Consider the following 15,892-nt stretch of genomic DNA (forward strand, 5'->3'; position numbering starts at 1 on the left):
CTCCAGAGTTAATTCCTTCTACCCGAGATTAATCTCTGCCCCCTCCTCCCTGCTCTGGATCCATCCGTCCCCTCCTCTCTGTCCCACTCTCCTTCACCCCTCTCCCCCCCTCCCTGCTTTGTCCCCTTTCCCCGCCACTAATGCAGTTCTCGCCCATCACCAGCTCCTCTCCCCATTGCCCCCACTTCTCCCATTCCTCTCCCCTCCCCATTACCTCTCTTTCTGTCTCTCTCTCCCATGTTGTCCCCGCTCACAATGTGGTTCTCACCCAGCTCCTCTCCCGATTGTCCCCTCTCCTCACACCACTCCTCCCTCCCCCTCTCCCAATGGAGTTCTCCCCATTGTCCCCTCTCCTGCTCTGCTCCACTTCTCCTCTTACCCCTCACCCCGCTCCTCCATCCCCTCTCCCCCCACACTCCCCCCCCCCCCCCACAATGAGGTTGTCGTCCTCCACAAACTACTCCACATTCTCCACCAGCAGCTCCAGCTCCCCCCCATCTCCTCTCCCCTCCTCCTCCTCCTCCTCTCCCGGTGTTCTCGTCCACCATCAGCTCCTCTACTCCCATCTCTTGTCTCCTGTCCCTCTCCCCCTTTCCCCTCTCTCTCCCACCACCTCTTTCCCCTCACTCCACCCCTCCATCTCATCCCCCTCATGCTCCTCCCTCACTCTCCTCCATCACTCCCCGCCATCCTCACTCCCCTCCTCTCTCACTCCCCCTCCTCACTCCCCCTCTTCTCCTCCCTCACCTCATCCTCCCTCTACCCCTCGCTCCCTCTCCTCCTCCCCCTCACTCTCCTGCTCCTTCACCCCCTTTCCTCCCCCCTCCCTCCCCTCTCCCTCCCTTTCCTCCTCCTCCCTCATTCCCTCTACTCCTCCCTCCCTTTCCTCCTCCTCCCTCATTCCCTCTCCTCCCCCCTCCCTCTCCTCCTCCTCCCCCCCCTCCCTCAGCCCCCGCTCACAATGCGGTTCTCGTCCTCCACCAGCTCCTCCACATTCTCCACCAGCAGCTCCAGCTCCTCCATGGCGACCATGGCGCCAACCCGGGGTCACAGGTCACGGAGCTGCCCGTTACCCCGGCAACGCGGCCTAGCCGGGCCGGCTCCCCGTCCGCCCACATTCCTCACCGACATCCACCCCGACTTTACTGCCGGGCCGGCTCCCCGTCCGCCCACATTCCTCACCGACATCCACCCCGACTTTACTGCCGCGCCCAACGGTGGAAATGTTTTTAAAAAATAAGCGCGTTTTAAACCGTAAAGGCGAGGGTGAGGTTAAAGATCACAAAGATGGCGGCGCCCAGGCTCTGATGTCTTGTTGAAGGTGAGGAGTCGACAATTATTACATTTTTACTACAATTTAGGGGGGGGAGGGGGCTAGTTTATGATATCGTATCGAAATATAGTCGCTTAAACTTATGTTGTGCAAACTATTGAGATTGTGCCATGCCATCCTTCGGGTATTAAATAACGAGAGGAAAAGAAAAATCACATTGACACCCTTGACAATGTTCAGAGGCGTGCAGCCCGGTTTGTTAATAACGACTACTCGACAGTCAAGTGTAGCAATTTTGAGATTTTAAAAATCAAGTCTGCAATTTATCCCATCAGATAAAGCATAAAAAGAAGTTTAATTTGACACCTAATTCATTTTCATATCTCAAGTATTTAAAACGTTATGGCCATTTTCATACTCGGAAATTAGCATCTTGTTCCCTATTGATTTTCTATGGACATAACAAAAAAGCTGTGATCGAGGACAGTCAAAAGCCCATAACCTTCTTAAAAATTAAGAGAACTGAATGAAATTTTCAGTTATCATAGATTGAAGCATTCTGAAACAAATATAAAATAATCTTACTTGGATGACCTGAAATTAAAGCATATAATTAGTTAGTTACCCAATTGTAGCTAATTTCAAACTTCAATTACTAGATCTAAACATCTATCCATTTCTTAATAAATGATTAAAATTTTTAAATAGCCTAAGTGTCCAAATAATATTCACAAATAATTCACTATAAAACATGATTTTTAAATCTCATTTACATTAATTTATAGGCCAAATGGAAGGAATTTAGTGTTCAATTGCTGTAAATTAAAGTCCATTTAAATCAGCTTTCCAGTGGGATCCTGTGAACGCGCTGGTTTAGAACGTTCACATTGCGGTAGATTTGTGCCCTCAAATGCCCAGAAAAATACTGCGGGATATAATGGGGCGCAAATTAGCTACTCGCAACATTAAACTTAGTATAAAGGGATCTTAAGAAGCCCTTTTTAATGTAAAAATAAACAGCCTACCTCCTGTTGTCCCCTGTATGAGATCCGGCCGGTTGCCGGCGGTCGCGGGTTTAGAGGTTAATTTTTAAACTACTATAACAATTAGATAAAGCCCTTAAAAGTAATAATAGCTAAAGCGACGGAATCTTCCAGCGATTTTTCGTTAATAATTAACTAGGCTGAACATCCTCGATTTGAACAGCCTAGGGAAAATCGCGTTTTAAACCCGTCCCCCTCTAAACGGCGCCAAAATCGCGCACACCCGCAGCGACAGATTTTCAGCGACGCTTCAGGTACGCTTTGCAACATACCTATCAAGTGTTTCCGATACGTTAAATCACCCTGACTGGGAGTCGTTGGAGTCAAGACACACCAAAGCCCGCTTATGTAGAGAGCATACTGACTGGTTGCATCATGGCTTGGTTCGGCAACTTGAACGTCCAGGAGCGGAAAAGAATGCAGAAAGTTGTGACCACTGCCCAGTCCATCATCGGCTCTGACACCCCCACCATCGATGGGATCTATCGCAGTCGCTGCCTCAAAGAGGTTTCCAACATCATCAAAGACCCACACTATCCTGACCACACACTCATCTCTCCGTTGCCATCGGGAAGAAGGTTCAGGAACAGCCACTTCCCCACAGCCATCAGGCTATTAAACACAACATCACATAAACTCTGAACAATAACAGTATTATTACGATTGTACTTTATCTGTTTATTTATTGTGTATCTATGGTCTATGGTCTATAGACACACTGGACTTTATCTCCCGTTCTGTATAATGTTTACATATTCTGTTGTGCTGCAGCAAGTAAGAATGTTATTGTTCTATCTGGGACACATGACAATAAAACTCCCATGACTCTTATGTACTGTCTACACAAGGAGACTCTTGGCATCATCCCTAGTAACAGCTCATCTCATTCAATACAATACCCAGAAATCTACAAGACAGTCCTCAGGTCACTTTATTTATACTAGAATTAGAGCAAACAGAAATAGCTATCTTCAGTCACTATATCCATGGATTATCCCAGAGTGGAACATCCTTCCCAACACCACCAGATGTGCACCAACCATGTCACTCTTCAAGTCACAGCTCGACAACTTGGATATGGATCAATAGACAATAGGTGCAGGAATAGGCCATTCGGCCCTTCGAGCCAGCACCCCCATTTAATGTGATCATGGGTGATCATCTCCAATCAGTACCCCGTACTTGCCTTCTCCCCATGACTCTGTTATCCCCTGACTCACCAAACTTGCCCACATAAGAATCTAAAGAACCCTTTTGTAACCAGTGCCCATGCGAGCGTAACCTGCACAAGATAGCCCAGCTGTTGGCGGTTGTGCAGTAGCAAGCAGCAGCAATAGATGCACAGAGTCTCTTGCCCAGAGTAGGGGGAATCGAGATCCAGAGGACAGGGGTTTATGGTGAGGGGGGAGATTTAATGGGAACCCTGAGAGGTGACTTTGCACACAGAGGGTGGTGGGTGTATGGAACGAGCTGCCAGAGGAGGTAGTTGAGGCTGGCACTATCGCAACGTTTAAGAAACATTTAGACATGTACATGGATAGGACAAGTTTAGAGGGATGTGGGTCAAACGCAGGCCAGTGGGACTAGTGTAGATGGGGTATGTTGGCCGGTGTGGGCAAGTTGGGCCGAAGGATCTGTTTCCACACTGACTCTATGCTCAGTGATGACAGTTTGCTGTAGTACCAACAACAACAAATTTTTATGTAGAAATAAGATGCTGGTTTACAAGATAAAGACATAATTTGCTGGAGTAACTCAGAGGGTCAGACAGCATCTCAGGACATCATGAATAGGTGACATTTCCATATTCCTCTTAACCTTCACTATCACTGTGCATGTCCAAATGCTGTTTAATGTTCTTCTAGTACCTGCCTCAACTACTTACTCTGGCAGCTCATTCCATATGCCTACCTTCAGGGAAAACAAAGCTAATGGCAGTAGTGAGATTCAATTCCATGCCCCAAAAATGCCTGGAAGCTTCATCGAGTGCCTTGGACTGCTCAACCATACAACCAAGTGAATGCAGAGAGTTGTGGACATAACCTAGTCCATCGCACACAGACTCCATCTACACTTCACGATGACTTGGAAAAACAGCTAGCAAAATCAAAGACCTGTCGTGCCCCAACCAGTCCTTCTTCTCCCCACTTCTATCGGTTAGAAGCTTTAAACCACTGTACTCAGGAACAGCTTCTTCTCCTCTGTTACCAGGTCCTTCCATAAACTAGGGTACTGATTCACCTCTAATCTATTGCAGACGTTTGGCTTTGTCTCTGGAGCTGATGCCAAAATACTGAGAATTATATTCTGCACTCTGTATCTTCCCCTTTGCTCTACCTATTGGACTTGAGTTTGACTTGACTGCATATTTGATCTGACTGGATAGCATGCAAAATAAAGCTTTTCACCGTACCTCGGTACATGTGACAAACATGAACCTAAACCTAGATGCAATCAGAAAGGATTTGACCAAATCTCATTTGATTCTTCACCTCTTTTTCCCAGACTCTTGGAATGACTGAACTCCTTCACTTTGTAAACCTCCTTGGTGTGATGGTCTTTCTGCTCACCGTTCTCTATCACTGGGTCGACATTACACACTCAAGATCTACAACCCTTACTCAGAATTTCTATGATGCCAGGCCAAAGAGAGCTTTCACAGTCAGTGCCGAAGGAAGGTGTACACACGAAAGTCCAAATCAGAGTGTGAACAAGAGTCTTGATCAGTGATTTGTGAATTTTGCTTGAAATGTCCACTTGCACCTTAAAATCCAGAGCCCGTAAGTAAAAAAGGAATCTGCAGCAAAACAACTCATCTTCATCTTCCCATCTCCTCCCCTTTCGGCTTTCTGCAGAGACCGTTCCTTCCGTAACTCCCTGGTCAATTCGTCCCTTCCTACCCAAACCACCCCCTGCCCTGGTACTTTACCTTGCAACCGCAGGATATGCTACACTTGTCGCATTACATCTCCCCTCGACGCCATCCAAGGACCCAAGCAGTCTTTCCAGGTGACGCAGAGGTTCACCTGCACCTCCTCCAACCTCATCTATTGCATCCACTGTTCCAGGTGTCAACTGCTCTACATCGGTGAGACCAAGTGCAGGCTCGGCGATCGCTTCGCCCAACACCTCCGCTCAGTTCTCAATAACCAACCTGATCTCCCGGTGGCTCAGCACTTCAACTCCCCATTCCAAATCCGACCTTTTTGTCCTGGGTCTCCTCCATGGCCAGAATGAGTCCCACCGCAAATTGGAGGAGCAGCACCTCATATTTCGCTTGAGTACTTTACACCCCAGCGGTATGAACATTGACTTCTCCAATTTCAGATAGTCCCTCCTTTCCCTCCCCTTCCCAGCTCTCCCACAGCCCACTGTCTCCGTCTCTTCCTTTCTTTTTCCCGCCCCTCCACCTACATCATTCTGAAGAAGGGTCTAGACACAAAACGTCGCCTATTCCTTCACTCCATAGATGCTGCCTCACCCGCTGAGTTTCTCGAGCATTTTTGTCTACCATCGACTTTTCCAGCATCTGCAGTTCTTTCTTAAACAAGGTGAAAGGGGCAAAGTTTAAAGGAGGTATGCAGGACAAGTTTTTTTTTACAAGGGGGATGCAGATACGATAGGGATGTTTAAATGGCCTTTAAATATGCAGGAAATAGAGAGATATGGATTATGTAAAGGCAGATAAGAGTATTGGCATCATGTTGGACATAGACATTGTGGGCCAAACAACCTGTTCCTGTACTCTACTGTTCTATGTTTATGTTAAACAGGAGATGTGTTGGAGAGCTGTACTTTGAAGCACCAATGTAGAAAGTTTTGCATGGTGACGAGGGGGTTCTGTACTTTCACAGCAGCCATCCTTGCAAAGATCCTGTTTCTGCAGCCTGTCGCAGTTGCTAACATTGCTCCTTGGCCCCCCAAAAAAGTAAAACTGCCATCATTCATATATTAGCTTTAAAGAAGGGTCTCGACCCGAAACTTCACCTATTCCTTCGCTCCATAGATGCTGCCTCACCCTCTGAGTTTCTCCAGCATTTTTGTCTACCTTCGATTTTTCCAGCATCTGCAGTTCTTTCTTAAACATCTAGAATATGGTGTCTCAGTCTGGCCACCCTATCTATATTACTAAAAGTCTGATCTTGACCGCTTTTGGCCCACTGTGCTGCCATTTCCGAGAGAACGCCTCCACCTACGGCCGTCATTTTTGGCTACCTCGCTCAGAGCCCACGTCTGCCTTCCTGGACCGGAGGATTTTTCCCATCGATGAAACATCAGAGAGATATTAATGATTTTTTTTAAATCACCATTCTCTCTGCTGCCCCTGCTGGATGGAGGGGGAGGGACTATAAAACCAGGAAGTGGTGTGCCTCACTCAGTCTCTGCAAGATGGAGGTCACGTCTCTCTGAGCTCTGAATAACACTGAACACATGTCTACTCAACTGTGAGTGACCTTAATGTGGTTTGAAGAAAAAACGCACTGCCTGCAAATGGTTGTTTGGGGGGTTTGGGTTGAAGTAAAAAGTTGAAGTCTCCCCTCCTCTCTCTTCCCACCTCTCCCCCCTCTCTCTCCCCCCCTCTTTCTCCCTCTCTCTCTCCCCTCTTTTTCTCCTCCCCTCCCCCACCCTCCCTCCCCTAAACCCCCCTCCCCTCCACACCCCCTACCCCCTTCCCTCCACCCTCCCCCTCCCTGCTCCCCACCTCTCCCCTCCCCTCACCCCACCCCCTCTCAGCACCCCCTCTCTCTCCCCCTCACTCAGCACCCCCTCTCTCTCCTCCCTCTCTTCCCCCCCCTCTCTCCTCCCCCCCCCCCCCCTCTCTCCCCTCTTTCTCTCCCCCTCTCTCCTCCCCTCCCTCTCTCCCCTCCTCCCCCACCTTTCCCCCCTCACCCACCCTCCCTCTTCTCCTCCCCTCCACCCCCTCTCCCTCTTGCCCCTCTCGGTCTCTGCCTCTCTATCTGTCTCTGCCTCTTCTCTCTCAGCCCTCACTCTCTACCCCCGCCCCCCCTCTCTAGATGTGACTGCAAGTTGGGGGCTATGCATCAGTAGATAGGGTGCTTATGGGGTAAAAGGTGCAAATGAATAATATTAATATAATATCAAGGGGAGTAATTAGCGTGTGTGGGGGGGGGGGGATAGTTAGTGTGTGTGACGCTGCATGCCGCCCCCCCCCCCCCCACATCCGCACGTTGGGGGAACAGACCCAACGGGTCTGCAATTGGCCTAGTCTAAAATAAAATACAGATGAGGCATCCTGGTTGGCATGGATGAATTGGGCCGATGGTTGTTTCTGTGCTGTCTGACTCTACACATATCAAAGCAAGATGAGAAGGAGCTCAGAGTTTCCTTCAACTTGGCAGAGGCAGTGATGTCATTTATTATTGACACATGTACCAAGATACAGTGAAAAGCTTGTCCGCATGCTATCCAGTCACATCATAGCACACATGGTACAATCAAGCCATCCACACAAGTACAACATACAGTGCATTGAGAAAAAAACCAGAGTGCAAAATAGAGTGCTACTGTTACAGAGAAACTGCAGATCAAAAAATACCCAGGGGCTGACATGAGGTAGGTTGGAAGATCGGGATTACACCCCTAGCTTCCGAGTGGACCGTTCAGTAGTTTGATAACAGTGGGGAAGAAGTTGTTCCTGAATCTGGTGGTAAATGTTGTCAAGCTTTTGTATCTTCAAAGCTGGGAGAGGGGAGAAGAGGGAATGACCAAGGAAAAAATGATCAAAGTAACATTTGCAAATTTGCGGATGACACAAAGCTGGGTGGCAGTGTGAACTGTGATGAGGATGCTATGAGAATGCAGGGTGATTTGGACAGGCTGGGTGAGTGGGCAGATGCATGGCAGATGTAGTTTAATGTGGATAAATGTGAGGTTATTCACTTTGGTAGCAAAATCAGGAAGGCAGATTATTATCTGAATGGTGTCAAGTTGGGAAAAGGGGAAGTACAACGGGATCTGGGAGCCCTTGTGCATCAGTCAATGAAAGTAAGCATGCAGGTACAGCAGGCAGTGAAGGAAGAGAATGACATGTTGGCCTTCATAACAATGAGTATAGGAGTTGAGTATAGGAGCAAAGAGGTCCTTCTGCAGTTGGACCATACCTGGAGCATTGTGTGCAGTTTTGGTCACCTAATTTGAGGAAGGACATTCTTGCTATTGAGGCAGTGCAGCATAGGTTTACAAGGTTAATTCCCGGGATGGCGGGACTGTCATATGCTGTGAGAATGGAGCGGCTGGGCTTGTATACTCTGGAGTTTAGAAGGATGAGAGGCAATCTCATTGAAACATATAAGATTATTAACATTTGGACACGCGAGAGGCAGGACAAATGTTCCCGATGTTGGTGGGAGTCCAGAACCAGGGGCCACAGTTTAAGAATAAGGGGTACGCCATTTAGAACGGAGACGAGGAAACACTTTTTCACACAAAGAGTTGTGAATCTGTGGAATTCTCTGCCTCAGAGGCCGGTGGAGGCCAGTTCTCTGGATACTTTCAGGAGAGAGCTAGATAGAGCTGGTAGGAACGGGGTACTGATTGGGGATGATCAGCCATGATCACATTGAATGGCGGTGCTGGCTTGAAGGGCCGAATGGCCTACTCCTGCACATATTGTCTATATAATTTTGGCTGCTTTCCCAAGGCAGCATTAAAAATGTAGGTGGAGTCATTCGTGGGGAAGCTGGTGTGCCTGATGGACTGGGCTACATCCACTGCTCTCTCCATTTTCTTGTAGTCTTGTGCAGAAATATTACCTGACTAAACTGTGACGCAACTCGTTAGGATGCTTTTGATGGTGCCTCTGTGAAATTTGTAACAGTCGTTGGCGAAATGACAAACATACTTAATCTCCTGAGGAGGTAAGATGATTATTAGTCCCATTAGTAAATGTTAAGTAATAATAATAATGGATGGGATTTATATAGCGCCTTTCTAATACTCAAGGCGCATTACATCGCATTATTCATTCACTCCTCAGTCACACTCGGTGGTGGTAAGCTACTTCTGTAGCCACAGCTGCCCTGGGGCAGACTGACGGAAGCGTGGCTGCCAATCTGCGCCTACGGCCCCTCCGACCACCACCAATCATTCACACACATTCACACACAGGCAAAGGTGGGTGAAGTGTCTTGCCCAAGGACACAACGACAGTATGCACTCCAAGCGGGATTCGAACCGGCTACCTTCCGGTTGCCAGCCGAACACTTAGCCCATTGTGCCATCTGTCGTCCCTAAGTAGAGTGGGCTGGCACTTTTGAGCTTTGAAGATGAGAGATGATCTCATTGGAACAAACAACATTTTTGTGGGAAGATGCTAGGACGATGTTTTCCTCAGACCAGATATCAGCTACTCAGAGTCACAGTCATACGGTGTGGAAACAGGCTATTCCGCTCAACTTGCCCACACCGGCCAACATGTCCCAGCTGAACACCTCTGCTCAATCCACCTAAATCTACCTGATCTCCCGGTTGCTGAACACTTTAACTCCCCCTCCCATTCCCACACTGACGTTTCTGTCCTGGACCTCCTTCATTGTCAGAGTGGGGCCCAGCAAAATTTGGAGGGACAACACTTCATATTTTGCTTGGCGGGCTTACACCCCAGCGGTATGAGCATTGACTTCTCTAACTTCAAGTGACCCTTGCTCTCTCTCTCTCTCTATCCTTCCCGCTTCCCAGTTCTCCAACCAGTCTTACTGTCTCCGTCTACATTTTATCTCTGTTTACCTTCGCCCAGCCAACAATGATTTATTGTAAATGTTCCTTGATCTCCATTCCCTTTATCCTGTTTTCACACCTTGCACTTCCTTATCTATGTATCTCCCTCTCCCCTGACATCAGTCTGAAAATGGGTCTTGACCCGAAACGTCACCCATTCCTTCTCTCCAGAGTTGCTGCCAGTCCCGCTGAGTTACTCCAGCATTTTGTGTCTATCTTTGGTTTAAACCAGCATCTACAGTTGCTTCATACATATGTCCCAGCTACACTAGTCCCAACAGTCCATATCGCTCCAAACCTGTCCTATCCATGTACCTGTGGAACTGTTTAAATGTTGGGATAATCCTTACCTCAACTACCTCCTCTGGCAGCTTGCTCTATAGACCCTTGGTGTGGAAAAAGTTCCCCACAGATTCCTATTAAATCTCTTTCACTTCACCATAAACCTATGTCCTCTGGTCCTCGATTCACCTATGGGCAAGAGACTCTGTGTATCCACCTCTCCTCTCATGATTTTATACACCTCTATAAGATCACCCCTCATCCTCGTGTGCTCCAAGGAATACTTAACTACTTAACTTCTCCATATAGCTCAGACCCTCTAGTCCTGGCAACATCATCCACAATGTTAAGTCCGCAGGCTCCCGCGCACGGTTGGAGCTCCCAAAGTCGATCCCCAGCAAAGGGACGGCCAACTCCTCAATGTTAGGCTGCAGCGCGGACGTAATACAGAAAAAATTGCATCTCCTTCGAGGAAAGACATTAAAAAGTTTCCCCCAACACCCCCCACCCACATAATGCAAAACTAAAGATACACTAAAACATACAATTAACAACAGACTATGAACAACAAAGAAAGAAAAGGACGAGATAGACTCTTGTCGAGGCTGCTATTGCACGGAGAGTGGTGAGTCTGTGGAATTCTCTGCCTCAGAGGGTGGTGGAGGCAGGCTCTCTGGATGCTTTCAAGAGAGAGCTAGATAGGGCTCTTTAAAATAGCGGAGTCAGGGGATATGGGGAGAAGGCAGGAACGGGGTACTGATTGGGGATGATCAGCCATGATCACATTGAAGGTCGGTGCTGGCTCGAAGGGCCAAATGGCCTACTCCTGCACCTATTGTCTATTCTTAAACTGTGGCCCCTGGTTCTGGCCCCGCCCCAACATCGGGAATATATTTCCTGCCTCTAGCGTGTCCAAACTCTTAATAATTTTATATGTTTCAATAAGAGACCCTCTCATCCTTCTAAACTCCAGCGTATACAAGCCCAGACGCTCCATTCTCTCAGCATATGACAGTCCCGCCATCCTGGGAATTTACTTTGTAATCCCACGCAGCACTCCCGTGCGCGCGCACACACGCACACACGCACACACGCACACACACACACACACACACACACACACACACCTCCCTCAAAACTAAACTACATTTACTGATAAACTAAACTAAGATTACAAATCTGGGATCCACAAAAGACCAGAACAGTGGTTCAGCAGATAGCGCTGCCGCCGCACAGCGCCAGAGGCCTGGGTTTGATCCTGACCTCGGTTGTTGTCTGTGTGGAGAGGTCAGGATCAAACCCAGGCCTTTGGTGCTGTGAGGCAAAGGCTTGGGTTTGAACAACAAAAATAGTGTTTCAGTGTACCTCGTTGCATGTGACAATAAACTAAACTAACTACATTTCTGTAAACTTATTGTTCTTATTTTTCATTCCATCAACGCCAGGCTGGTTGTAAAATACTTGGGAAATCCTGACAAATCCTTCTGAACGTTGAGACGTGGAGCCTGAAGCTGGTGCCATGACCCCTTTGAAGCCGGTGGTTGAAGTGGTGAACCTGGGGAGGATTTCTTACGGGAACGCACTGCAAGCTCAGCGGAGGTACATCCGGCGCCACATCGACTGCCTGTCGCAGCCGCCGGCCGCTGAACCGGCGGTGAACGCGCTGCTCCTGTGTGAGCATCCTCCTGTCTACACTGTCGGCATAAGGACGGCGCAGTACCCGGTGGAGGAAGAGGAGAGGCTGAACGGGCTGGGGGCCGAGTTCCACCGGGCGGACCGAGGAGGGCTGATCACCTTCCACGGCCCCGGGCAGCTGGTGTGCTACCCCATCCTCAACCTGGCCCACTTCAGGAAGAGCGTGCGCTGGTATGTGGCGGAGCTGGAGACCACCACCATCCGGCTCTGCCGCAAGTTCGGGATTCAAGCAGACACCTCGCCAGACACTGGCGTCTGGGTGGCAAGCAACAAAATCTGTGCCATCGGTGAGTGCCACTTCAGTTCAGTCTCGTTTAGTTTATTATCACATGTACCGAGGTACAGTAAAAAAAAATTAAGATAGACACAAAATGCTGGAGTAACTCAGCGGGACACGCTAGAGGCAGGAAACATGTTCCCGATGTTGGGGGAGTCCAGAACCAGTGGCCACAGTTTAAGAATAAGGGGTAAGCCATTTAGAATGGAGATGAGGAAACACTTTTTCACACAGAGAGTGAAATTCTCTGCCTCAGGCGGTGGAGATACTTTCAAGAGAGAGCTCGATAGGGCTCTTAAAGATAGTGGAGTCAGGGGATGTGGGGAGAAGGCAGGAATGGGGTACTGATTGAGGATGATCAGCCATGATCACATTGAATGGCGGTGCTGGCTTGAAGGGCCGTTTGGCCTACTCTTGCACCCAATGTCTATTGTCTAGTGTTGGGACCCTTCTTCAGACTTTATCGTTATATGTCCTGAAATGGAACAATTAAATTCTTATGCCCCTGTCCCACTTAGGAAACCTGAACGGAAACCTCTGGTGACCTTGCGCCCCACCCAATGTTTCCGTGAGGTTCCCGGAGGTTTTGGTCACTCTCCCTAATGGTCGAAAGTGGTTTCCGCGTAGTCGAGGCTTCTTCTATGTTCCTGCGATTATTTCAACAAAATCAAAACCTGCCTCGACTAAAAATAGGTGGCCGTTTGCTCGAAGCCCGTGGGGTGGGATTGCTATTTACTTACATGCAGTCAAAGGCAATCTCCTTCGCTGACCAACCATTTTGATTGGCTCATTGGAGTTTTCAGCTATAGGATCTTTGGTTTTCACGACCTAGAAGATCCGCAGGAAGGTAAAATGCCCACTAACTTTATTAAACTTCTTAAAACTGTCTCCACTCCTTCTCCGCCCCCCCTTCTCTCCCCTCTTCTCTCCCCCCCTTCTCTCCCTTTCTCCCCCATTCTCCCCCCCTTCTCTCCCCCCCTTAATAATAATAATAATGGATGGGATTTATATAGCGCCTTTCTAATACTCAAGGCGCTTTACATCGCATTATTCATTCACTCCTCAGTCACACTCGGTGGTGGTAAGCTACTTCTGTAGCCACAGCTGCCCTGGGGCAGACTGACGGAAGTGTGGCTGCCAATCTGCGCCTACGGCCCCTCCGACCACCACCAATCACTCACACACATTCACACACATTCACACACAGGCAAAGGTGGGTGAAGTGTCTTGCCCAAGGACACAACGACAGTATGCACTCCAAGCGGGATTCGAACCAGCTACCTTCCGGTTGCCAGCCGAACACTTAGCCCATTGTGCCATCTGTCGTCCCTTCTTTCCCCCCTTCTCTCCCCCCCTTCTCTCCCCCCCTTCTCTCCCCCCCTTCTCTCCCCCCCTCTCTCCCCCCTTCTCTCCCCCCTTCTCTCCCCCCCTTCTCTCCCCCCCTTCTCTCCCCCCTTCTCTCCCCCCCTTCTCTCCCCCCTTCTCGCCCCCCTTCTCTCCCCCCCTTCTCTCCCCCCCCTTCTCTCCCCCCCCTTCTCTCCCCCCTTCTCTCTCCCCCCTTCTCTCCCCCCTTCTCTCTCCCCCTCTTCTCTCTCCCCCCTACTCTCCCCCCCTTCTCTCTCCCCCCTTCTCTCTCCCCCCTTCTCTCTCTCCCCTTCTTTCCCCTTCTCTTCCTCCCCCTCGCGCTCTCTAAAGGACTTAACGTGCTCTGTGGCAGCCGTTTACCTACCTCTTCATTGCGCAGGCAGTGCTCCTCCGCTGGCCCCCACCTTCGCAATGTGTTTGTGTGTGTGTGTGTGCGGTCAGTAGCAATGATCCTGTAGGATCTTTGGTCAGTAGATGCAGCTCACGCTTCGGTTGAGGCTTTCCAGGCGAGTGACCAAAACCTCTGGCACCTCATGGAAACCTTGGGTGGGGCGCAAGGTCACCAGAGGTTTCCGTTCAGGTTCCCTACGTGGGACAGGGGCATTACTTGCGGCAGTGCGACATATATGTAATTATAGCACTCTACAAAATCTATAATAAACAACAGCTTATCCATAAAAAAGTTCAGTATATAAAATAAACGGACAAATAACCAAACAATAATAATGCAGTCATCTATAATGTCGAAAGGTCTATGTAGTTTGGAGCTTATTTGGAGGTCGTTTAATAGCCTATTTGTTGTAGGGAAGAAGCTGTCCCTGAAGATAAACACAAAATGCTGGAGTAACTCAGCGACATACAGTAGGCAGCATCTCTGGAGAGAAGGAATGGTGACGTTTCTAACGTTTCTAACGTCACCCATTCCTTCTCCTCAGAGATGCTGCCTGTCCCACTGAGTTATTTCAGCATTTCCATTTAAACCAGCATCTGCAGTTCTTTCCTACACATTTAAGCTGCTCCGCAACCTGGATGTTACAGTGTTCAGGCTCTTATACCTTCAGTGAACATTGTTCCAGCTGTTTTAATTGCTACATTGCCCACTCCACTGCCATTCCACCCCTTATTGTGTCTGTCTGTCTGTGTCTCTACAGGAATCCACTGCGGCAGATACATCACCTCTCACGGGTTAGCGCTGAACTGCAACACTGATCTGCACTGGTTCTCTCACATCACGCCCTGTGGCCTCAAGGGCAAAGGGGTGACGTCCCTGACTCAAGTACTGGGCAGAGAAGTGACTATCTCCGAGGCCGTGGAACCCTTTCTTGAAACATTCGCCGCACAGTTCAACTGTACGCTGAGGTGTTAGGAACTCTCCATCCCCACAGATCACCCAGCCAACTGAAGAGGTTTTCAGATGTCGGATGTTTGCAAGGCAATTATGTGAGCAATTTTGAGCCCCATATCTGAGGAAGGATGTGATGGCGCTGGAGAGGGTCCAGAGGAGGTTGACAAGAATGGTCCCAGGAATGAGCGGGTTAACATATGATGTGCGTTTGACGGCGCTGTAGTTTATTAAGAGTTTGGACACGATAGAGGCAGGAAACATGTTCCCGATGTTGGGGGAGTCCAGAATCAGGGGCCACCGTTTAAGAATAAGGGGTAAGCCATTTAGAACCGAGATGAGGAAAAACTTTTTCTCACGGAGAGTTGAGAGTCTGTGGAATTCTCTGCCTCAGAGTGCGGTGGAGGCCGGTTCTCTGGATACTTTCAAGAGAGAGCTTGAAAAGGCCTCTTAAAGATATTGGATTCATGGGATATGGGGAAAAGGCAGGAACGAGGTACTGATTGGGGATGATCAGCCATGATCAAACGGCCAAATGGCCTACTCCTGCACCTATTGTCTATATAGAAGAATAGGGGGGGGGGGGACTACGCCGTGTTGCAGAGACAAAGCGACAATACCATAAGGAGAGAGAGAAGGGGGCTCAGCAACTACCAACCATCGCCAGTCTCCACAACCCACGTTGCACCAAGGTGTGTGGATCGCGGATCAGCCTCTACAGATATCTGCAGACCCACAAGTGGACGACCCTATGGAGAGAACAGTCATACTCATTTCGAGCGACCGACGATGATCACACAAGAGAGACAATTTAAACTGTTATGCCAAGCCAATGAATGTATATAATGTAAATAAATGAGCTGGACGTCAATGTTGAT

General features: G+C 48.8%; 2 protein-coding genes across 4 annotated transcripts in view; one reads left to right on the forward strand and one right to left on the reverse strand.

Moving 5' to 3' along the window:
* Positions 1 to 1,121, reverse strand: part of pold3 (DNA polymerase delta 3, accessory subunit) — a 42,178-nt gene extending 41,057 nt beyond the window's left edge. Inside the window, exon 1 of one of the 2 annotated variants that reach the window (XM_033022162.1) lies at positions 961 to 1,121. In XM_033022162.1, coding sequence (XP_032878053.1) covers positions 961 to 1,032 — 72 coding nt within the window. In that variant the 5' untranslated portion in view covers positions 1,033 to 1,121. The remainder of the gene's footprint in view (positions 1 to 960) is intronic. The other variant, XM_033022161.1, reaches the window with a different exon arrangement.
* Positions 1,122 to 1,123: 2 nt separating this feature from the next.
* lipt2 (lipoyl(octanoyl) transferase 2) lies at positions 1,124 to 15,201 on the forward strand. 2 transcript variants are annotated; one of them, XM_033022164.1, is made up of 4 exons: positions 1,124 to 1,321; positions 4,822 to 5,096; positions 11,781 to 12,317; positions 14,824 to 15,201. In XM_033022164.1, exons 3-4 carry the CDS (start codon positions 11,855 to 11,857, stop codon positions 15,036 to 15,038), a joined length of 678 nt encoding a protein of 225 aa, XP_032878055.1. In that variant the 5' UTR covers positions 1,124 to 1,321; positions 4,822 to 5,096; positions 11,781 to 11,854; the 3' UTR covers positions 15,039 to 15,201. The 2 variants fall into 2 exon arrangements, with proteins under 2 accessions (XP_032878055.1, XP_032878054.1); XM_033022163.1 differs by lacking the exon at positions 4,822 to 5,096.
* Positions 15,202 to 15,892: the final 691 nt, after the last annotated feature.

Source organism: Amblyraja radiata, chromosome 6, assembly GCF_010909765.2.
Source record: "Amblyraja radiata isolate CabotCenter1 chromosome 6, sAmbRad1.1.pri, whole genome shotgun sequence".
NCBI lineage: Eukaryota > Metazoa > Chordata > Chondrichthyes > Rajiformes > Rajidae > Amblyraja > Amblyraja radiata.

Coding starts and splice junctions, on each gene's coding strand:
- lipt2 (XM_033022164.1), top strand. CDS start 11,855: ATGACCCCTTTGAAGCCGGTGGTTGAAGTGGTGAACCTGGGGAGGATT. Junction 12,318..14,823: donor CAACAAAATCTGTGCCATCG/GTGAGTGCCACT, acceptor GTGTCTCTACAG/GAATCCACTGCGGCAGATAC.